The sequence below is a fragment of the Rhinopithecus roxellana genome, chromosome 9, assembly GCF_007565055.1.
Source record: "Rhinopithecus roxellana isolate Shanxi Qingling chromosome 9, ASM756505v1, whole genome shotgun sequence".
Classification (NCBI taxonomy): Eukaryota; Metazoa; Chordata; class Mammalia; order Primates; family Cercopithecidae; genus Rhinopithecus; species Rhinopithecus roxellana.
In genome coordinates, this window is record NC_044557.1 from 50,643,128 (window position 1) to 50,666,451 (window position 23,324).

General features: G+C 39.2%; 1 protein-coding gene across 2 annotated transcripts in view; it reads left to right on the forward strand.

Moving 5' to 3' along the window:
• Positions 1-23,324, forward strand: part of CNBD1 (cyclic nucleotide binding domain containing 1) — a 581,166-nt gene that overhangs the window by 58,855 nt on the left and 498,987 nt on the right. For both annotated transcript variants that reach the window (XM_030937987.1, XM_030937986.1), the window contains exon 4: positions 11,129-11,287. In XM_030937987.1, coding sequence (XP_030793847.1) covers positions 11,129-11,287 — 159 coding nt within the window. The remainder of the gene's footprint in view (positions 1-11,128; positions 11,288-23,324) is intronic.

Here is a 23,324-nt window from a genome sequence, read left to right on the forward strand (position 1 = left end):
AATCCTTTGAGAGTGTGTGGGTAATAGGATAATGAAGTAGATAAACTGGCTATTCTGGCTCCTGTAGCAGTGGTCATTCATAACCCTATAAGAAGGGGTATTAGTTGTATGGCCCTTTGCTGATAGACTTGAGCTTTGAGCAGCACTGATAAGGTCTGATTTCCTGGGGCAATGTCAATGTTGGGACTTAGGAAGACTAAGGTTCAGGTGCCTGTCCAGTTGGTGGGGAGGAAGATATAGACCGGAGTTCTACATAAGAAGAATATGCCTTGGCTGGGTAGACAGAACTGGTTGTGTATGTTAAAAAGTTGTGTGAGTTTGTTGTTTTCATTTTCCCATACTCCTAGAGTACTTGCCAAGGTAGCTTTAGTGAGTGATTGGAAAGGGGTGTTGGGAGCAAACTGAGTGGCTCCCTGTGTTCTATTTTCCCATTGGAGAAAAAACTATTTTGTATCTACTAGGAACCATTCAAGAGAGTAACTGAAAGAGGGGATAAGAAGGCATTCATTAGTGTTGGGGACACTGCTGCAGTGGGTCCAGAGTTGAATGGTCATGCAGGGAGTATATTTGCCATTACAAAACCCAGACTGTTAAGCAGGGAGAAGGTGATGATTTTGGGGGGCCCTGAGAAGCAGACAAGTGGTTTGAATGGACCTGTTTAGGTGACTCAGAAGTTACTATGATCAGTTGGGGCTTGAAGTTGTAGGGTGTAATTACACTGATGGAATAGTAGGTGCCCCAGGGGCAGGCCTGATAACGGGTTGTGTTGGTTGCATAAAGGGGCTTGGAAAGTTAAGACAGTAAAAAAGGTTGATGTGATTAGGATTTTCATCCTGGCAGGAGCTACATTATATATTCCCACTGCAAAGAGTATGGTTAGTATACTGCTTAATAATGTGATGAAACAGTAAAAGGATTCCATTAAAGGGGCAAGGAGAGGTGTTAAAGATTAAATAGGTTTTCACTTATCTTTTTTAAGTAGGAAGGGGTTTTTCCTCAGGATCAGCCTTTTTAGTCTGGGATATTTCCTTCTGAAATAGGAGATGCAAGTCCTCCAATAATTCAAAGCTGGTATGGCTGATCTTGGGACTCCTGAGCTGACGGTCTCACAGGTTCCTCACGGGGTGTCCAAAGTTTAACTCTGGTATGGTGAATCCAAGATTCCACTCTTGCCACCTTAACTGCAGTGGGAGTAGAGAGGATTACTGAGTATGGTCCTTCCCACAAGTAATCCATAGATGGGGAAGTAGAGGGAACGGACTTGACCAACACTAGATCTCCTTGTTGGAACAACTCTGTCCCCTTGTCCCTGACATTCTTCAGGTAGGTTTTTAAGGTTTTGTTAATATCTTGCCAAAGAAGTTATATCCTTGACCAAGTTGGCCTTTTCCTGATCAAGTAGGAAGTATTTGTGAGAAAAGATAATCCATACAGCATTTCATTTGGACTGAGCCCCATTTTGTGAGGAGAATTTCGGATTCTCAACGAGGCCATGGGCAAGAGAGTAGGACATGGGAGATGAGTTTCTTGTCTTTTCGACCTTCCCTGAGGATTGTGGCCTCCAGGCACAGTGAAGGTTATATTGTATCCCTAGCACCCTGGAAATTCCCTGAGTTACCGTGGCTTTAAAAGCCAGACCATTGTCGCTTTGTAAGCTTTGAGGAAGCCTAAATCTAGGAATTATTTCATGAATTAGGACTTTAACCACTTCCTGAGCCTTCTCTGTTTGCAGGCTTCTATCCAATTTGTGAAGGTATCAACACAGACCAACAAGTATTGAAATCCCCTTGACTTAGGCATATGGGTGAAGTCTAACTGCCAGTCATCTCTAGGATAGTGCCTTATTTTTTGTTCCCTTAGAGGGGCTTTATGATGAACCAAGCAATTATTCTCTTGGCACACATCACAGGCTTTGACTACTTGTCAGATGGTCTGTAGGAGATTTGGTCCTGTAAATAGGGATTTGGCCATTTGATGAGTGTTCTCAATACCCATATGAAAAGTTTGGTGGAGGGTCTTAAGTATTTTCCACTGGCTGGCTTTGGGTATGAGTACCTTTTCCTCTTCTGTCGTTCACCACCCCGAGGGGAGAAAACTATGCTCCTGCGAAAGTCCCCATTCTGTTTCAGTCAGGGAATACGGGGACTTCATCTCTTGGAGAGGGTTGTTCCATACCAAGGGTCCTTTCATAGGCATTTCTAATGGGAGGTTCTGCCTGGCAGCAATTGTGGTCTCAGTGTCTGCCCAACAGTTTTCTTCTGCCTTTCTCCTTTACCTTTTTGATGGCTCCGGCAGTGTAAGACTGCCACCTCTTTGGGTTTTTGCATTGCATGCCAATAACTCCATGATTTCTTTGTGGTATTTAATAGGGGTTCCCCCAGAGGTTAGGAACTCCCTTTCCACATTGCAGCATGGACATGTAGGATTATATTAGCATATTTGCTATCTGTATACACATTTATTCTTTTTTCCCTTCCCAGTTCTAAGGCTCAGGTAAGCACCACTAGTTCTGCTAACTGGGCACTGGTCCCTGGGGGAAGAGGCTTACTTTCAAGTACTGTTACATCACTAACTATGGCATAACCTGCCCTTCATATCCCATTCTCCACAAATGAACTTCCATTGGTACATAGGTTAAGGTCAGGATTAGCTAAGGGGACTTCTAAGAGATTCTCTCAGGCAGCATAGGTCTTGGCAACAATTTGTTGGCAGTCATGCTCGATTGGTTCCCCATCCTCTGGGAGAAAAATAGCAGGGTTGAGGGCTGCACACATGTGAATTTGAAGCACCGGTCCCTCAAGGAGTAGTGCCTGGTATCTAAGCAGGCAGTTGTCTAATAGCCATAAGTTTCCTTTGGCAACTAGTATGCCATTTATATCATGAGTAATCTAAACGGTGAGATCCTTTCCTTGAATTATTTTGATAGCCTTTGATACTAAGATGGCCACCACTGCAACTATCAGTAAACAGTGAGGCCAGCGGTTTGCTACTTTATCAGTTTCCTTACTTAGGTATGCAACTGGTTGTGGGGTTGTCACATGAGTCTGAGTAAGGACTCCAAGAGCTATTCCTGCTCTCTCTGTGACATATAAAGGGAAATTTTGTCCTCTGGGAAGGCTTAAGGCTGGAGCTTATACTAGGGCCTGCTTTAAGGTTTTGAAGGCTGTTTCTACCTCTGGTTCCCATTCTGCTAGATGAGTATTTGCCCCCTGGGTCTCCTTGATTAGAGTATAGAGTGGCCTGGCCATCTTGCTGTATCCAGGGATCCATAGTCGGCAAAAACCGGTGATCCCAAGGAACCCCCGCAACTGTTTTAATGTCTTAGGGCAAGGACAAGCCAGTATAGGCTGTATTTGTTCTTTGCTGAGGGCCCTGCTTCCTCTGGCTAAGATTAGGCCTAGATATTTGACTTGTTGTAGGCAGAGCTGGGCCTTCGATTTAGATGCCTTGTACCTTTTGATTAGCTAGAAAGGTTAAGAGATCTAGAGTAGCCTGCTGGCAGGAGGCTTCCGAACTGGTAGCCAAAAGTAATTCATCCACATACTGAAGGACCAGAATGCCTGGACTTGAGAAATGGCCTAGATCTTGAGCCAGTGCATGACCAAGCAGATGAGGGCTATCCCTGAACCCCTGGGACAAGACCGTCCACGTAAGTTGGAACATGTGGTCTGTGGGATCCTCAAAGGCAAAGGGAAACTGGGGATCAGAGTGCATTCGCAGAAGAAAGCATCCTTGAGGTCCAGAACAGTGGACCGTTCTGCTTCCTCTGGTATTTGAGAGAGCAGGGTATAGGGGTTGGTTACATCTGGATATAGAGGAATTACTGCCTCGTTGATGAGTCTAAGATTTTGCACTAGTCTCCACTGACCGTTCAGTTTTTGTACTCCTAGAATTGGGGTGTTGCAGGGACTGCTGCATTTTCTTATTAACCTTAAACTTTTAAATGTCTAACAATATCCTGTAATCCTTTATGAGTTTCAGGCCTTAAGGGATATTGCCTTTGATAAGGAAAAGTGGTGGGGTCTTCTAGTCTGATTTGGACTGGGTGGGCATTTTTTGCCCTTCTGAATTGTCCTTCCAAGGCCTAGACTTCAGGATTCTTTCCTTCCTCAAGTAGGGGACAACAGATGGGTAACTTGCTCCCTACATTCATGTAGATAATAGCTCCAGCTTTGGCTAATATGTCCCTCCCTAATAAGGGTGTGGGACTTTCAGGCATAACAAGAAAGGCATGTGAAAAGAGCAAAGTCTCCTTACAACTGAGGAGGTGGGAGAAATACCTGGTTACAGGCTGTCCCAGGATTCCTCGGATGGTAACTGACCTTGAGGACAGCTGTGCAGGGCAAGAGATTAATGTTGAGAAGGCTATGCCAGTGTCCTGGAAGAAGTCAATTTCCTGGGCCTCAATGGTTAAACTTACCCAGAGCTCAGTGAGGGTAATGACGTGAGTTGGCGCTTGCCCTGGGGACCCTCAGTCCTGTTGTTGGATCATCTGGTTGGGGGCTTCTGGCCCAGAGAACTTTTGTCCTTTTGGGCTGTGCACCTTCCAGTGATTGCCTCAGCAAGGTGGACATGGGCGAGGGGGTGGCTTGTTTCTCATTGCACAATTTTTTTTTAAAGTGTCCTTGCAAACCACACTGACAACAAGCTCTCCTGGGTGATTGGCCTACTCCGTTTTCTGTCCTTTCTGAACCACCAAGGTTCGTTTGTCTGAGGGCCATGACCGAGGCTGTGGCCTTTCTCTTATCTCGCTTTTCCTTTTCAGCTTGTTTCTTCCTCTTGGTCCCTATCATAGAACACCAAGGCTGCCAGGTTTAATAATGCCTCCAAATTTTGTTCAGGGCCCAGGGCTAGCTTTTGGAGCTTTCTCCTGATATCTGCAGCTGATTGGGTAATAGACTTATCTTTTAGGATCAATTGACCCTCAAGGGAGTCGGGTGACATGGGAGTATATTTTCTGAAGGCCTCCCATAACTGCTTGAGGAAGGCAGTAGGATTTTCTTCCTTTCCCTGAGTTATGGTGGACATCATTGAATAATTCATGGGCTTTTTCCTAATTCTCCTTAGTCCTTCTGGAACACAGGTCAACAGATGTTTGAGACTCCAGTCCCCATGATCTGAGTCGAGGTCCCGGTGGGGATCCATACTGGGGACGGCTTGCTGACTGCTAGGGAATTTGTCCCTTTCTTCGGCTGTCATTCTATCATTTACTTGAGTAAAGATACCAGGTATCTCCAAACTCTTGGGTTGTGGCTAAAGCCGCATTCTTTTCATTAAAGGCCAGGGTTTGATCTGATAATAGCATGAGACTTCTCCAAGTGAGGTCGCAGGTTTGCCCTAGACCTTGTAGGACATCTATATACCTATCAGGATCATCTGAAAACTTCTCCAGGTCTACCTTGATCTGCTTTAAGTCAGAGAGGGAGAAGGGGACATGTGCCCAGGTTGGGCCAAATTCCCCTCCCCCTGCAGCTTGAAGGGGACATAACTGATAGCCCGGGAGGGTTTGTGGTCCCTTGTAGATTTCTTTGCTTGTTTCCTTCTGGGTGGGGAAATTAGAGGAGGCTTATCACTAATAGGAAGGGGAGCTGTAGGGAGGCTAGGATATGATGGTAAGCTGACAGGTTCTCCTGTGGGACATAGATTGCAAGTTGTGCATAGTTGTGGATTACCCTTCAATGAAAGGAAAGCTTGGACATAAGGTATTTCACTCCATTTGCCTTCCCTCTTACAGAAAAGGTCAAGCTGCAGGATAGTATTGTAATTTATACTTCCCTCATGTGGCCATTTTGTCCCATCAGAGAGAGAATATTGGGGCCAGGCCATAGTGCAGAAAAAAATAAGCAGCTTCTTTTTCAGGGTTTGAGGGTCAGATTGGTTCCAATGGCTTCATTTCAAGGGAGAGCTTGTTGAGGCCTGAGTGTTTCCCATCTGAAAGAAAAAAACCACCCACGGTTTTAGTCTGTTTTATTTTTCCCCCACCCAATAACCTGCAATGGTCCCTGGACTCTGCTGTTCGGAATAGTTGCGCTCACCGAAGCAGCAGCAGAAACACTTGTTTTCCTCTTAGACCACAAAGAGGATGGAGGAAGGTCGTATTGAGTGGCCCTTACTGACATTCTTGAAAACCTGCACCCTTGCCTTTCCTCTTAGACTACAAAGAGAACGGAGAGAGGTCAGAGTGGAGGGCCATACCCTGAGGGAAGGATGGGATCTCCAGCGTTGGAAGAGTGATGCCTTTTGTCCTCACTTCTCATCATATGAATAGGAAGAATATCCCCCCCAGTTTTGGAGTCTATAATTTCTGAGGCTCCTCATATCCTAGCTTCAGAAATAGCCTTTTACTCTTGGGCATATCTGTTGGAGAAGTCTTACTTATATAAGACTGGTAATAGTAGCCACGCTTGTATACAAAACAAAAAAAACCAAACAAACAACAAAAATCCAATTTCCTACAGACTAGAAAAATGGAAAAACAAAACACAGAAACTCCCCCCAAAGCCTTTGTGGTACATACCTATAATGAAATCTCATAAAGCGGTAAAATCAATGAATCAGTCATTGAATCTCATGTACACAATGTTGAATGCAACAAGAAAAGCAAGTTACAGAATCCATAAGAATAACTTCTTTTTATAAAGTTTAAAATATAAAAAATTAAAATGATTTTTTTAAATGAATACATATATCTTTGATAAATCTATAATGAAAACCAACAGAATACTAGAAACAAAATTCAGGATGGTGGTTACTTGTCTCCTTTTCCATTTCGGACATAATTTACATCTGCCTTTTCTGTTTTTGTTCTCAAAAATTTTTTTGCCAAGTTTATTAGACCTTATTTTTGCAAGTTTATTAGATTTCTAAATAACTAAGTTTTGGTTTTATTGCTCTAACAGTTTTTCTCCTTTATTGTATATTTCCTTATTTTGAGTATAACTTGCTCTTTCTTTTTCTCATTTTTTGAGATCAAACCTTAGCTCATGAATTATCAGTTTTTCTTTTTTAAAAAACATGCATTCGGGGTCTGAGCATAGTGACTCATGCCTGTAATCATAGCACTTTGGGAGGTTGAGGCAGGAGTGCATCACTTTGAGCTCAGGAGTTTGAGACCAGCCTGGCCAACATGGCAAAAACCATTTCTTAAAAAAAAGTAGCTGGGCACTGGTGGTTTGCACCTGTAGTACCAGCTACTTGGGAGGCTGAGATGGGAGGACTGCATGAGCTGGGAGGCAGAGGTTGCAGTAAGCCGAGATCATGCCATTGCACTCCAGCCTGGGTGACAAAGATCCCTTCTCAAAAAAAAAAAAAAAAAAAAAAAAAAAAAAAAAAAAAAATTCATTTAAAGCAATGTATTTCTTTCTAATTTATTTTATCTGTGCCTCTTTTTATTACTACCTGAAAAATCCTTAAGATAACCAACTGAAAAGGGAGAGCTCAGTAATGTAGCTGATTACTAAAGAAAAAGGGGGCCGGGCGCGGTGGCTCAAGCCTGTAATCCCAGCACTTTGGGAGGCCGAGACAGGCGGATCACGAGGTCAGGAGATCGAGACCATCCTGGCTAACATGGTGAAACCCCGTCTCTACTAAAAAATACAAAAAAAAAAAACTAGCCGGGCGACGTGGCGGGCGCCTGTAGTCCCAGCTACTCGGGAGGCTGAGGCAGGAGAATGGCGTAAACCCGGGAGGCAGAGCTTGCAGTGAGCTGAGATCCGGCCACTGCACTCCAGACTGGGTGGCAGAGTGAGACTCCGTCTCAAAAAAAAAAAAAAAAAAAAAAAAAAAAAAGAAAAAGGGAAAAACAGTTTTACTCTACAACCACAGTGATCATTCAAATTATAAAATTAAAAACTCCTAATTACATTAGATACGGAAATATCACACATATACAAGTAATATGATAATACAAATGTTATGTATTTTGTAAAAATCTTATGGAACATGTAGAATTTGTTTGGAAGAAAAATATGTAGGGATTGAGGCCAGGCATGGTGGCTCACACCTATAATCCCAGCACTTCGGGAGGCAGAGGCAGGTGGATCATGAGGTCAGGAGAACGAAACTATCCTGGCTAACACCATGAGTCCTTGTCTCTACATAAAAATACAAAAAAGTTAGCCAGGTGTGGTGGTGGGCTCCTGTAGTCCCAGCTACTCAGGAAGATGAGGCAGGAGAATCGTGTGAACCCAGGAAGTGGAGCTTGCAGTGAGCTGAGATTGCACCACCGCACTCCAGCCTGGGCAACAGGGCAAGACTCTGTCTCAGGAAAAAAAAAAAAAAAAAAGACTATAGGGATTGAGAATAATATAAAGAAGTAGGTTACCAAATTAGACTTCTAAGAATCAGATTTTACCCAGTATCAAGCTTTATTAAAAATTCAAAGGTACAGGTAATTGTGAAAAGCAGAAGGATGAAAAACGTCTTTCCAACTCTACTAGCTGTGAGAGTTTAGAAAATTTATATAAACTCTTTTAGTTACAGTTTCCTTATTTTATAAACTGAGGATAATATTGCCTACTCACATGGTGTATTGTGTATTCATCTGTTCTCACACTGCTAATAAAGACATACCTGAGACTGAATAATTTATAAAGGAAAGAGGTTTAGTTGACTAACAGTTCCACATGGCTGGGGTAGGCCTCACAATCGTGGTAGAAGGTGGAGGAGGGGCAAAGTCACATCTTACATGGCAGCAGGCAAAGAGAGAGCTTGTGTAGGGAAACTTTCCTTTATAAAACCATCAGATCTCATGAGACTTACTATTGTGAGAACAGCATGGGAAAGACCTACCCCCATGAGTCAATTACCTCCCACTGGGTCCCTCCCACAACATATGGGAATTAAGGAGCTACAATTCAAGATGGGATTTGGGTGGGGGACACAGCTAAACCATATCATTGTGACCCTGGCCCCTCCAAAATCTCATGTCCTCACATTTCAAAACTAATTGTGTCTTCCCAACAGTCCCCTAAAGTCTTAACTCATTTCAGCATTAACTCAAAAGTCCACGGTCCAAAGTGTTATCTGAGCCAAGGCAGGTCTCATCTGCCTATGAGACTCTGAAATCTAGGCAGAGGTTCCCAAACCTCAATTTTTGACTTCTGTGCACCTGCAGGCTCAACACCATGTGTAGACTTGTACCTTCTGAAGCAATGGCCTGACCTCTACGTTGGCCCCTTTTTAGCCATGGCTGGGACATGGGGCACCGAGTCCTGAGACTGTACAAAGCAGCAAGGCTCTGGGTGAGACCCATGAAACCATTTTTTCCTCCTAGGCCGTGTGGCTTGTGATGGTAGGGGCTGCCATGAAGGTCTCTGACATGGCCTGGAGACATTTTCCCCATTGTTTTGGAGATTACCATTTGGCTCCTTGTTACTTATGCAAATTTCTACAACCAGCTTGAATTTCTCCTCAGAAAATAGATTTTTATTTTCTGCTCCATCATCAGGCTGCAAATTTTCTGAACTTTTATGCTCTGCTTCCCTTTTAAACATAAGTTCCAATTCCAAACCATATCTTTCTGAATACATAAAGCTGAATGCATTTTATAGCACCCAAGTCACCTCTTGAACACTTTGCAGCTTGGAAATTTCTTCTGCTAGATACGCTAAATCATCTCCCTCAAGTTCAAAGTGCCACAGATCACTAGGGCAGGTGCAAAATGCTGCCAGTCTCTGCTAAAACATAGCAAGAGTCACCTTTATTTAAGTTTCCAACAAGTTCCTCATCTCCATCTGAGACCAACTCAGCCTGGACTTTTTTGCCGATATCTCTATAAGCATTTTGGTCAAAGCCATTCATCAGGTCTCTCGGAAGTTACAAAATTTCCCACATCTTCCTGTCTTCTTCTGAGCCTTCCAAACTGTTGCAATCTCTGCCTGTTGCCCAGTTCCAAAGTCACTTCCACACTTTACTGGTACCAATTTTCTGTATTCATCTGTTCTCACACGGCTAATAAAGACATACCCAACACTAGGTAATTTATCAAGGAAAGAGGTTTAATAGACTCACAGTGCCACTTGACTGGGGAGACCTCACAATCATGTCGGAAAGCAAATGAGGAGCAAAGTCATGTCTTACATGGGAGCAGGCAAATAGAGAGCTTGTGTAGTAGAACTCTCCTTTATAAAACCATCAGATCTTGTGAGACATTCTTGCTATCATAAGAACAGCCCAGGAAAGATCTTCCCCCATGATTCCATTATCTCCCACTGGGTCCCTCCAGTGAGACATGGGAATTATGGGAGCTACAATTCAAGATGAGATTTAGGTGGGGACACAGACAAATGGTATCACATGGTTAGTGTTAATGAGATGATGTGCACATAATGGTTAGCAGAGTAGCCAGCACATTTAAGAATGCAACAAGGTATATGTTAATGTGATAATTTACTATTGCTGTTATGATTCCACATAATATCTTATATTTAATTTTTAATCTTCCTATGTATATAATTAAAGGTCTGTTATCAAGATGTAATCCAGATTCATTTCTGCAACCTGCCTTACTATTTTTTTCTTAAAGATAGACAGCAGTGGCTGGATTTCTCACCCATAAGTTTTCAATGGCCTTTTAATAGAAATGCTTGATCCTAGAAATATGAATGGGAAACGGTCATTTATTTGTACATCTCTTAGGGACTTAGGTATTGAACATACCATAGCACAAGAGTAAGATATGGTGGCTATCTTCCAAGATGTTTATAGATTACCAGGGGTAAATAAAAGTTAAATAATAAAATTATATCCTTGGTGCTAAAACAACACTGAAAAACAAGTGTGTGGGTATAAAGGATGTTAGCCATTGGCTTGAAATATTTTCCTAAATTATGTAAGCCTAATATATTATTAAAGGTGTTTCATTTGCTCAGAACAGTTATAATACATGTAATCAAATTCTATACATTGAAAATATTTCATATATTCTAAGTTCTACATTTAACAGAATGACATACATAACTGTGCTATCATGATTGAAACATTCTAATGCATTTAAAAAGAATATGTTCTTAAATTGACAAATTTTCTCAAAACAGTGCATTTATACTCCTGGTAATATAGTAAAAGTCCCTGTAAATAATTTTTGTGCAGTATACAACAGCATAAAATACTTTATTTTCTTGTTCAGGGAACTCAGTGAAGGCAAAGAGGAAAGTCAACATCAACAACCTGATGATTCTCACAATGTAGCTGTCTATGTTGAGAGAGCACATGGTGGCCATAATTTATATAGACCAAAAAGAGCCATAGAGAACTTTGAAGAATTCCTAGCTATCTTAAAGAAATTGTAAGTATTTAAATTATACTCCTTCTTTTAGTTGAGTAATTCTTTGGAATATCTTTATTTTTTAAAGTTTATTATTGTTGGATAAGTGTACTTTAGTTATGATATAGCACTTGTGGTTGATTCAGAAGAGATGGACACACTGGAGATTTTGTTTCTATATAAATACAATCTTCATGAATTCAGTCTTCATGGTGTGTCATGGATATAATGCTAAACCTGTGACCCATTATTTTAAAATTAAGCTGCAAGCATAATACATATTATTTACTGATATTTCAAAATTATGTTAAAGATGTCCTTAGCTTATGGTTATCTGAAGGTTTTTCACAGAATTTAAGCTGTCTTCCTTATCCAGGAGTCTTTTAATAAACTTACCACACATTCCTTTTTTTTTTTTTTTTTTTGAGACTTAAGTCTTGCTCTTGTGCCCCAGGCTGGAGTGCAATGGCATGATCTCGGCTCACTGCAACCTCCGCCTCAATGGCATGATCTGGGCTTATTGCAACCTCCTGGGTTCAAGTGATTCTCCTGCCTCAGCTGGGATTACAGGCACTTGCCACCACACCTGGCTAATTTTTGTGTTTTTAGTAGAGATGGGGTTTCACCATGTTGGCCAGGCTGGTCTCGAACTCCTGACCTCAGGTGATCCTCGGCCTCCCGCGGCCTGGGATTATAGGTGTTAGCCACTGCACCTGTCCCCATTGCCTTTAATTTCCTAGAATACTTTGTGCTCTAATAGGGACACAACTGCCTGGAGAAGGAACGGTGGGTAGGAGAAGATTAAATCTGAGTGGAAGCTGATTACCAAAGATGGTATTGGATTTGTGAATAAAATTAAAGTTAAACGAGGACCATGAAAATTATAGAAGAAAATCTTTACCACCTGTCATAGGGGAGTAAAATTAAACTTGTAAGCTGGAAAAAAGAAATTCAACTAGAATATGTGATATTGGAGTTGAGATTGATAATAGGAACAAAATCAAAAGTGTCAAGACTAGAATTGTTTTCATAAAAAATTCAATAGCAGGGAATGAGTAATTAAAAATTTGACATTTATGTTCTGAAGAATGAACTTTTTCTTTGTTTAGATACACAAATACCATTATGGTATAACTGCCTACAGTATACAGTGCAGTAACATGCTGTACAGGTTTGTAGCCTAGGAGCAACAGGCTAGACCAGCTGGCCTAGGTGTGTAGTAGACTACACTATCTAGGTTTGTTTAAGTGTACTCTGTGATATTTACAGAATGACAAAATCGCATGACAAATTTCTCAGAATGTGTCCCCGTTGTTAAGTGACACATGACTATGATTGCAAATTTGAGGAAATATGATCAGAGCTTCCAGGAAAGTTGAGAATGGTCAGATTTTTGATGCTCTTAACTTATAATAACAAAAAGGAAACAATGAATACTAGTCACGTTTCAGTAAAGCAGGTACGAGGGAATTATAGAAGGAAATCTTAACCACCTGTCATAGAAGAATAAAATTAAACTTGTAAGCTGAAAAAATTAGAAAATTCAACTAGAATATGCACAGGAAATTTGTTAAAAATATTCTTTAACTGGTAGAAAATCACTAAAACACTGAAAGTGATTGAAGATATACTATGCTACAATCACTTTAATTCCATTAAACTCTAATGTTGATTAATATTGCATTATATTCCAAAATTTTAGTTTCCAGAAACCCATGAATCACTCTGCTGATTTCAGATTGTGCTGGGCTGTAAGAGTTTTAATGGCAGCGGTAATTCCTATCTTTTTTACTATAATGAGATAGCAGTTTCCAGATAACAAAGTTTCTGATCTGAGATGCAGGAGGTCAGTAACAGGGACTTCCAAGCAGCTATGATTCTGCACTGCAATGTCAAAATACCGGGAGGTAAATCCAGGTCAATGTCAGAATGGAAACTGCAAATGGGTAAGAAGCCTAGTACCTTCTTAACAGTGGAGTACCGTGAAAAGCAGGAACCACGGTAGAAGGCTATCCGAGTACAGTGAAGAATAGACAAGTTACTTTGCTGCATTCTTTTGTGGACCTCCATGGGTGCTATTTAATGGCCTGTTTCCAAATATCTAGGACAATAGATGTTGTATCAGTGTCAGTTTCCAGAACCCACTTCCTCACTCATGTGTGAGAAAATGGATAAGTAGAGAAGATCCTGAAGTATATACATCCCCATTTTCAGTGTCTCAGAATTGGGCAGCCAGGACTTTGACATGGCAAAACTCACTGCTGTGACAGCCACCAAATTACAGTGGGAGAGTAAATGAGAAGGAAACTCACTTTTATGAGATGTTTAATATTAACACAAAGCCTTAAACTCTATATATAACATTTCTGATTTAATCCTCACATTGATGCTTTGAAGTAGCTATGACAAGCTATTAATAGTAAGTAAAAGGGCAATGTATGCACTAAATCCACAATTTATGTTCTATAGTACATGCCTTTTCTCTCCTCTTCTTGGGACACTATGTATTAGCTTCGTATTGTTCTGTAATTAATTAACATAAACTTAGTGGCTTACAAAAACATACATTTATTATCTCTCAGGGTGAGGTTTAGCTGGTCCTCTGCTCAGTGTCTCACAAATCTTCATCAGAGTGTCCACTGGGCTGTGACCATTTCTGGAGCATGGAATCCTCTTCCAAGCTCGAGTGGTTGTTGGCAGGATTCAGCTCCTTGTGGTTGTAGGACTGACATTCCCACTTTCATGATGACATTCAGCAGGAGCCCCTCTTTGTACTAGATACTCCCTAGATCCTTGCCATGTGGCACTGTCTCAAGCTCTCTCACAACACAAAAGCTTAATTTTCAAAGCTAGCAAGGGAGAGTCTCTGTTTTTCTCTCTGTTATTCTGCCTAGGTGAAGTATGATATAACCTTATCAAGGGCCTATATATCCCATCGCTTTTGCAGTATTCCCAAACCACAGATTCTGCCCCCACCCCCAACATTTAAGGAAAGGGGATTGGGTGTTCCCTTAGTCACATTTAGTAACATCATCAATCTATTTGTGACTCTGTTAATCACATTCACAATGGGGTTGTATGCTTTATAAACACAACACTAAAGTAATTCAATTAAAATCTATTTATTGATGGATAAGTTGTCAGGTCTGTAGCCTTTGATTTATCTCTGACTAATTCAACCATGATCAGATTGATGGGCTGCTTAAGTGATGTTATCTAATGAAATATTGAAAATGTTACCTTCTATACTTTAAAACTTTTCACTTTGTCATCCTGACTAAAATTTAAAAAAAAAAAATTGAGTCACAGTAGCTTTTTAAATAAATGCAGGCTGGGTGCGGTGGCTCACACCTGTAATCCCAGCACTTTGGGAGGCCAAGGTGGGTGAATCATGAGGTTAAGAGATGGCCAACCTGGTGAAACTCCATCTCTATTAAAAATACAAAAATTACCTGGGTGTGGTGGCATGTGCCTGTAGTCCCAGCTACTTGGGAGGCTGAGGCAAGAGAATTGCTTGAACCTGGAAGGTGAGCCAAGATCGGGCCACTGCACTCCAGCCTGGTGACAGAGCAAGACTCCATCTCAAAAAAAAAAAAAAAAAAAAAAAAAGAAATGCAAATATGTCTGATAAGATTAAGATACTATTAATTATTAATAACTCAGTGTGGTATAGCTTAATCATGTTAATTACATCTTAACTTCCACTTCATGTCAGCAGCTCTGAGTAAATACTGATAGATGGGAAAAATAATAATTTTGAAACATTAAAGTCATGGTGGTGGTGCCACCATAAAGGAGAGATTTGAGCAACCAGAGGATTGTTGCAGTGAGAGGGAGAGAGGAGACAGAGTGAGAAAAAGAGAGTTGGGAGGCCCCTTTTTAAAATTTTGTATTTTAAGGCATATCAGATTGAATATAAGTTTATCATGTGTATTCATTAGGATTTTGGATCATAAGCAACAGAAACTGACTCTGATTCATTAAAACAATCACAACAAACAAAAAGGGAAGGGGGGATTGATGGAAGAATATCAGGTAGCTTTCAGAATGGAAGAACAACAATAAGATGCTGGAGATGATACAAACTCGAAGGCAACTCTGGAAGTCTCTTCAAGGTACAACACTGGAATCAATCAGCTATAACTACTTGCATTTGGGAGTCACTAGGCTCACAGCTTAATTTCAGGGATAGGGAGTCAGGTTGTTGTAGTTTATTTTTGTACCCACCCTTAAATAAATACTGAGGGAGAAGTACACTTTGACAAGCAGTTTTACTGAGTTTACATGCAATTGGCAAAGGGGCAGCATTTCAAAAGAGAAAGTATTTCAGAAGAAGGGGGAAATGATAATAAGTAAATAATATTAAAATCTAGGAGCTGAAACATAACTTAGAATTTTAGTTTCTAAATAATTTTGACTCATTTTAGTTTTCATCCATTAATTAATGAATCCAACATACACTTTTGAACTCTTCTATGTTTCTGTCAGTATTCCTGGTATTGGGACAATACCTTTGCCCTCATGGAGCTAACATTCTAATGTAAGAGATACTAAACACATATGTGTTCTGTCAGTTAGTGATAAGTGCCAGCAAGAAAAGCTAATGCGGAATAAGGGGTTAGAGAATGATGGAAATGATCAGAGAAGTCAGATTTTATGAAACAGGAGAAAGAGAAGAGAGAGAGAGAGAGACAATTAAATACCTTGAAAAAGTGCGTTCTAGGGAAAGAAAACACAAGTGCAAGAGCCCAGGTATTGCAACATGGTCGGCAAATAGAAAAACAAATTAACAAAAACCACAATAATTAGCAAGAAGGTCATTGTTGTGAAAGTGCATGAGTCAGATGGGAGACTTGGTGGAAATAGGGCTTCAGAAGTAGCCAGGGACCAGATTATCATTTAGTGTCTCATGGGCCATGAAGGGATTTTAACCTTGGTATGATTGGCACGTTATGATTTACGTGGCAAAAGGTCACGTGTGGATGGTTGACTGTGGATGCCAAAAGGAGATTCAGGGTGACCTGTTAGAATGCTGTAAAATTTGTCTAGGTGCAAGATGAAAGTGGCCCATATTCTGTGTTAGGGATTTAGATTTGACATGATTTGATTTTCTCTCTCTGTTTAAGACATGAGCAGGGTTGAATAGATAGTCCTTGAAGCAAATCAGGTTCATTGCTCAATTTAAGCACTAACATGATGGAGAATGCTGGGCGGATCATCTGATGCTCTCACATGTTGGTATTTGATTGCAGTGCCTATAACAACACTGGCTTTTAAAATGCAATTATAAAATACTATGGTAAAAATAATTAGTTTCTTTATAAATGACTAATTTCTGGGGAAAAAAGTTATGTTTGTGTGTATTTGTGGGAGTTGTGGAAAGGGTAGGAGAAGAGAGGGACTTATAAATGAGCTGTGAAATGCAGATTAAGATCCTCTGAGAAAACTTGGCCCGATTGTTTTTTCTTCTACTGTCTCCAGTTAATGATGTTTCCTTTGAGTGAGGGAATGAGGCAGCTGAAGATCATTATGTTTCAGTAGAGCAGTGATGCAAAGCCACTTCTCAGGAATGACTCAGAGGAATTACTCCCTGGAAGAACATCAGGATTTTTGCCTTTTAGATTCAGGCTGTTTAAAATCCAAATGCAATATGGTTCTTATGCTGTCGTCCTCTGGTGAAATGGCACATAAGATGAGGAATTGCAGTCTCAAACTATATTTAAGGGTTGCATGCTGATCAAAGAAAAACACTTTGTGGGGCTATTAATTGGTGAAAAATACAGTATTTTGGAGGAAAACTGCACTGCAATGGAGTGGAAGGGGGGTTCACATCTAGAAAAGAAAATTTCTCTTTGAAGTTAAAAGGTAACAGGTTTATAAAGAATAGTGTGGATACTGAAAGTAATTTAGATTTCTGACACAAATGGTGATCATTTATGACAGAAGAATGGGAAATAATGGAAGATAATTATTTGTGTTAAAATGAGTTAGCAAAGGACAGAAATTAAAAACTTATTGGCAGTAGATTGGTATTCTAAAAGCGTGTCACACTGAATCTTGTTTTGTCTGTGGCAGCTGGATTGAAAGTTACATTTGGGATGTACATGTTGCAAAATGCCCGGCCTGCAGGGTCAGAAAGAACTGTGTTCTCAACTGGACTCCTCTAATCATTAGTTGTATGATCTTGAGCAAATTTCTCCCTCTAAAAATTTAATGCACTAATCTATAAAATGGGCACTATTATTAATCTCATAGAGTCATCATTGTTGTGAAGCCTAAACACAGTTAGAATGTAAAGCCCCAAACATTACTTGGTCCGTTTTAGGCCCTGTGTGAATGTCAATCTCCCCCCTCCCAAAGAATGTTACATATTGTGATTGCTTTTTAACAAAAGACTTGGCTATGTTCTTGCCATAGTTGAATTTTAAAGGGGTTCCTTGTGTCTCTGAATAATAATGTATTTCATTTTTAATTTCTTCAAGAAAGAATATTCAAATTTCTCCCACAACTTATGAATAAATAACAGATATTACTTATTTATCATATATTTGCATTCGTTTACAAAGTTGCTAGGAAAATTTTCATACAGGAGTTTAAGAAACTACTGTTTGATCATATATTAACTAGTATTCAAAAACAATTGTATCTTGATACCTTTGTTCTATTGTTTGGACATAAGCAAACATCTATTATAATATTTCTTATAAAAAGTTATTTTTTCACTGTATAGATGTATTATTTCAGCATGGATGTGACTATTAAAGCTGAGGCTTCTTGTTTTGGGTGACATAGTTTTGCATTTTATTTTTCCGTAGAAATGTCTTAGTAAGTATTTAGTGTAAGTTCTTTCTTATTAATATTAGGTTTTTAAGTGTAACAGAAAGTGCTTGTCATGCACTGAGACATGAGAACCTTATGACTTTATTGGGAATTTTTATCATGTGTTGTATTATAGATTTAATAACACAATGGAACAGAAAGTCTTTTAAGAATATTTCTGGTAACAATTATCTGTTGAACTATCACAAAAATCCATGATTTCATTAAAAGATTTAATGTCTGACTATTCAAAAATATTACTTGCCTTCCTCATGCAGTTATTCTTATAGACTATTAAAATCATCTTGAATGTTAGTCCTACATTTATCAAAATGACTTAGTTTCACATACATGCCATTGTGCTTTATATGTATGAGTAGAATGCTTTTGTACTCGAGGAGTTACTTCATGGTATGAAGAACCATTTTAGAGAAACATAGATAATTAAGTTCAGGCTCAACTCATACAATATCTAGAAAATTTTGGGAAGATTTGGTTGTTTCTAGCAGAGTGTGGGTCTGCATGGTCGCTGTTGTCAGTCAAAACCTGGGTCTATCTGTGGAGAAGTAATAAACTACTTGGCAGTCTTTAAAAACCTGGAACATAATTCTTATTTGTCTCTCCTCTTTCATCCACTGAACATTTAGTCTAAGAAAATGGTGGTTTAGTTGGTTTAATATTCAAAGGTGATATTATAATAGGCTTGGTTTGGCTAAAGAGATGAAAAATGTGGTCAGATGTCCTTAGTATGTTTGCAGTATCCATTTGTGGTTTTAAGGAGGTGTGTGTGTGACTCTACCTATTGGATGGCTTACATAAAATTTGGTTTCCAAATGAGCCACTAAATTGGGCTTGTTGTACAGCAAGGTCCATCAGTGTATGGTTAAATGTTCTTTCTTCTTCATTAGATATTTGTCAACTAGACTGATGTGAAATCTACATTGGACAAAAATTCTTCCCTGGAGCATTCATGCTCAATTTCATTTTTTTTTGTAATCTGATAATTATGACCATATTCTTGTTAAAAATTTCCAAACACTACTTTTCACTTTTTATTTTTTTATTTTTGTGGGTACATACTAGATGTATATATGGGGCACACAAGATGTTTTGATACAGGCCATGCTATGAATAATAATGACATCGTGGAGAATGGGGTGTTCGTGCCCTCAGGCATTTATCCTTTGTGTTACAAACATTCCAATTATACTATTTTATGTATTTTAAAATGCACAATTAAATTATTGACTATAGTCATCCTGTTGTGCTATCAAATAGTGGGTCTTATTTATTCTATTTTTTTGTTATCCTTTAGCCATCCCTACCTCCTCCCAACCACCCTACTACCCTTCCCAGCCTCTGGCAACCATACTTCTACACTCTATGTTCATGAGTTCAATTGTTTTGATTTTTATATCCCACACATAAGTGAGACCATGTGATGTTTGTCTTTCTCTGCCTGATTTCATTTAATATAATGACCTCCAGTTCCATACATGTTGTTGCAAATGACAGGAGCTCATTATTATGTATGGCTGACTGGTACTCCATTGTGTATATGTACCACGTTTTCTTTATCCATTCCTCTGTTGATGGACACTTAGGCTGCTTCCAAATCTTGGCTACTGGGAACATTGCTACAATAAATGTGGGAGTAGAGATATCTCTTCAATATACTGATTTCTTTTCTTTTGGGTATATACACAGCAGTGTGATTGCTGGATAATATACCTCTAATTTTAGTTTTTGTGGAACCTTAATATTGTTATTTGTTATTTGTTATTGTATACTAATTTACATTCCCACCAACAGTGTACAGGTGTTCCCTTTTCTCTGCATCCTCACCAGCATTTGTTATTGCCTGTCTTTTGGATATAAACCACTTAAACTAGGGTGAGATGATACCTTATTGTAGTTTTGATTTGCATTTCTCTGATGATCAGTGATGTTGAGCATCTTTTCATATGCCTATTTGCCATTTGTATGTCATTTTTTTGAGAAACATCTATTCAGATCTTTCGCCTGATTTTAAATCAGATTATTAAATTCTTTCTTACAGTTTTTTGAGCTTCTTATCTATTCTGGTTATTAATCCTTTGTCAGAGGGGTAGTTTGCAAATATTTTATTCCATTCTGTTGATTGTCTCTTCATTTTGTTGATTGTTTCCTTCACTGTGCATAAACTTTACAACTTGATGTGATCTCATTTCTCCATTTTTGCTTTGGTTGCCTGTGCTTGCGGGTTATTACTCAATAATTTTTTGTCCAAACCAATGTCCTAGAGATGTTTTCCAATGTTTCATAGTAATTTCATAGTTTGTGTTCTTAGATTTAAGACTTTAATCTATTTTTATTTGTTTTTTTATATGGGGAGAAATAGGGGTCTAGTCGTTCTGCATGTGAATATCCAGTTTTCCCAGCACATTTTGTTGCAGAGATTGTCCTTTCAGCAATGTATTTCTTGGTTCCTTTGTCAAAAATGAGCTCACTGTATATATATGGATTTATATGTGGGTTCTCTATTCTGTTCCATTGGTCTATGTTTCTGTTTTTATGCCAGTAACATGCCATTTTGGTTACTATAGCTCTGTAGTATAATTTAAAGTCAAGTAATGTGATTCCTCTGGTTTTGTTCTTTTTGCTTAGGATAACTTTGGCTATGCTGGGTCTTTTGTGGTTCCATATACATTTTAGTATTATGTTTTCTATTTCTGTGAAGAATGCCATTGGAATTTTGATGGGATTGCATTGAATCTGTAGATTGCTTTGGGTATTAAGGACATCTTAACAATGTTGATTCTGCTAATACATGAACATGGAATATCTTTCCATTTTTGGTGTCCTCTTCAATTTCTTTCATCAGTGTTATATAGTTTTCTTTTTAGATATATTTCACATATTAGTTAATTCCTAGGCATTTAATTGTACTTATGGCTATTGTAAATGGTATTAGTTTTTTTATTTCTCTTTCAAATTGTGGATTTTTGTATTTGGTTTTGTATCCTGCATTTTGCTGAATTTGTTTATCAGTTCTAATCATTTTAGGGGGGAGTCTTCAGGTTTTTCCAAATATAAGATCATATTGTCTACAAATAAAAATAATTTGACTTTTTCATCTCCAAGTTCGATGCCCTTTATTTTTTTTCTTTTGTGTGATTGCTCTTGCTAGGACTTCCAGTACTATGTTGAGTAACAGTGGTGAAAGTGGAGATCTTTGTCATGTTTCAGATCTTAGAGAAAAAGCTTCAGTTTTTATCCCATTCAGTATGATTCCAGTGTGGGTCTTATATTATGTTGAGATATGTTTCTTTTACACCCAGTTTTTTGAAGGTTTTCATTACAAAGAGATGTTATATTTTATCAAATGCTTTTTTTTTTTGAGATGGAGTCTCACTCTGTCACCCAGGCTGGAGTGCAGTGGTGTGATCTCAGCTCACTGAAACCTCCTTCTCCTGGGTTTAAGCAGTTCTGTGCCTCAGCCTCCCGAGTAGCTGGGATGTCATTGTTTCCTTGCATGCCACCACGTCCTGCTAATTTTTGTATTTTTAGTAGAGACGTGTTTCACCATCTTGGCCAAGCTGGTCTTAATCTCCTGACCTCATGATTCACCTTCCTCAGCCTCCCAAAGTGCTGAGATTACAGGCATGAGTCACCGCACCCAGCCTATCAACTGCTTTTTAGGTATCAATTAAAACAATTATGTGGTTTTTGCCCTTCATTCTGTTGATATGGTGTATCACATTGATTGATTTGCATATGTTGAACTATCCTTGCATCCCTGAGATAAGTCTCACTTGGTCATGATGAATGATATTTTTAATGCATTGTTGTGTTTAGTTTGCTAGTGTTTTGTTGAGGATTTTTACAGCAATATTAATCAGTGACATTGGCTTGTAGTTTTCTTTCTTTTTTTTTTTTTTTTTTGAGATGGAGTCTCGCTTTGTCTCCCAGGCTAGAGTACAGTGGCTCAATCTCAGCTCACTGCAAGCTCCGCCCCCAGGTTCATGCCATTCTCCTGCCTCAGCCTCCCTGGTAGCTGGGACTACAGGCACTTGCCACCATGCCCGGCTAATTTTTTTTGTATTTTTTCAATAGAGACAGGGTTTCACTGTGTTAGCCAGGAGAGTCTCGATCTCCTGACCTCGTGATCCACCTGCTTCGGCCTCCCGAAGTGCTGGGATTACAGGCATGAGCCACCACACCCGGCCAGTTTTCTTTTTTTTAATGTGTCTTTGGTTTTGGTGTCAGAGTACTACTGGCTTTGAGAATGAGTTTGAAAGTGTGCCAGTGTCCCCTGTTTTTCAGAATAGTTTGAGTAGGATTGGTACTAGTGCTTCTTTAAATGTTTGATATAATTCAGCAGTGAAGTCTGTCCTGAGCTTTTCTTTCCTGGGTGACTTTTTATTACAGGTTCTATCTTTTTACTTATTATCGATCTGTTCAGTTTTTGGATTTCTTCCTGTTTCAATCTTGGTAAGTTTTATGTGTCTAGGAATGTGTTCATTTCTCCCAGATTTTCCGATGTATTTTATGTGTTAATTTATTCTGAGTTCATTTATTCTATATATTCCAAAGGATCATAGTAGCTACTAATAATCCTTTGAATTTCTGCATTATCAGATGCAATGTCCCCTATTTCATCTCTGATTAAACATTACTTTTCTACTGTTTGCTTTTTGATATCAGAAAGTTAATAACTTTACAGTAAATTCTTGCTTTTCAGTTTTCAGCACTTAGGATTCTTATTTGAAAGCAATAGAAGCTGATTCTTAAGCTAAAAGAAAAAATATTAAATTTCTTGTTATTTAGAATGATTTTCTTAAAACAGATTCAATATCAGGTAAAAGTACAGATAATGTAACTATTCCTGATCTTTTTAGCTACATTCACTTTTGTCAAGAATATAATAGATAGGCAGGGCATGGTGGCTCACGCCTGTAATCCCAGCACTTTGGGAGGCTGAGGCAGGAAGATCACCTGAGGTTAGGAGTTTAAGACCAGCCTGGCCGACATAGTGAAACCCCATCTCTACTAAAATTAGCTGGGTGTGGTTGTGGGCACCTGCAATCCCAGCTATTCGGGAGGCTGAGGCAGGAGAATCACTTGAACCTGGGAGGCGGAGGTTGCAGTGAGCCAAGATCGTGCCACTGCACTCCAGCTTGGGTGACTGAGCGAGACTTTGTCGCAAAAACAAAAAACAAAAAAACAGAAAACAAAAAACAAAACAAAACAAAATTGC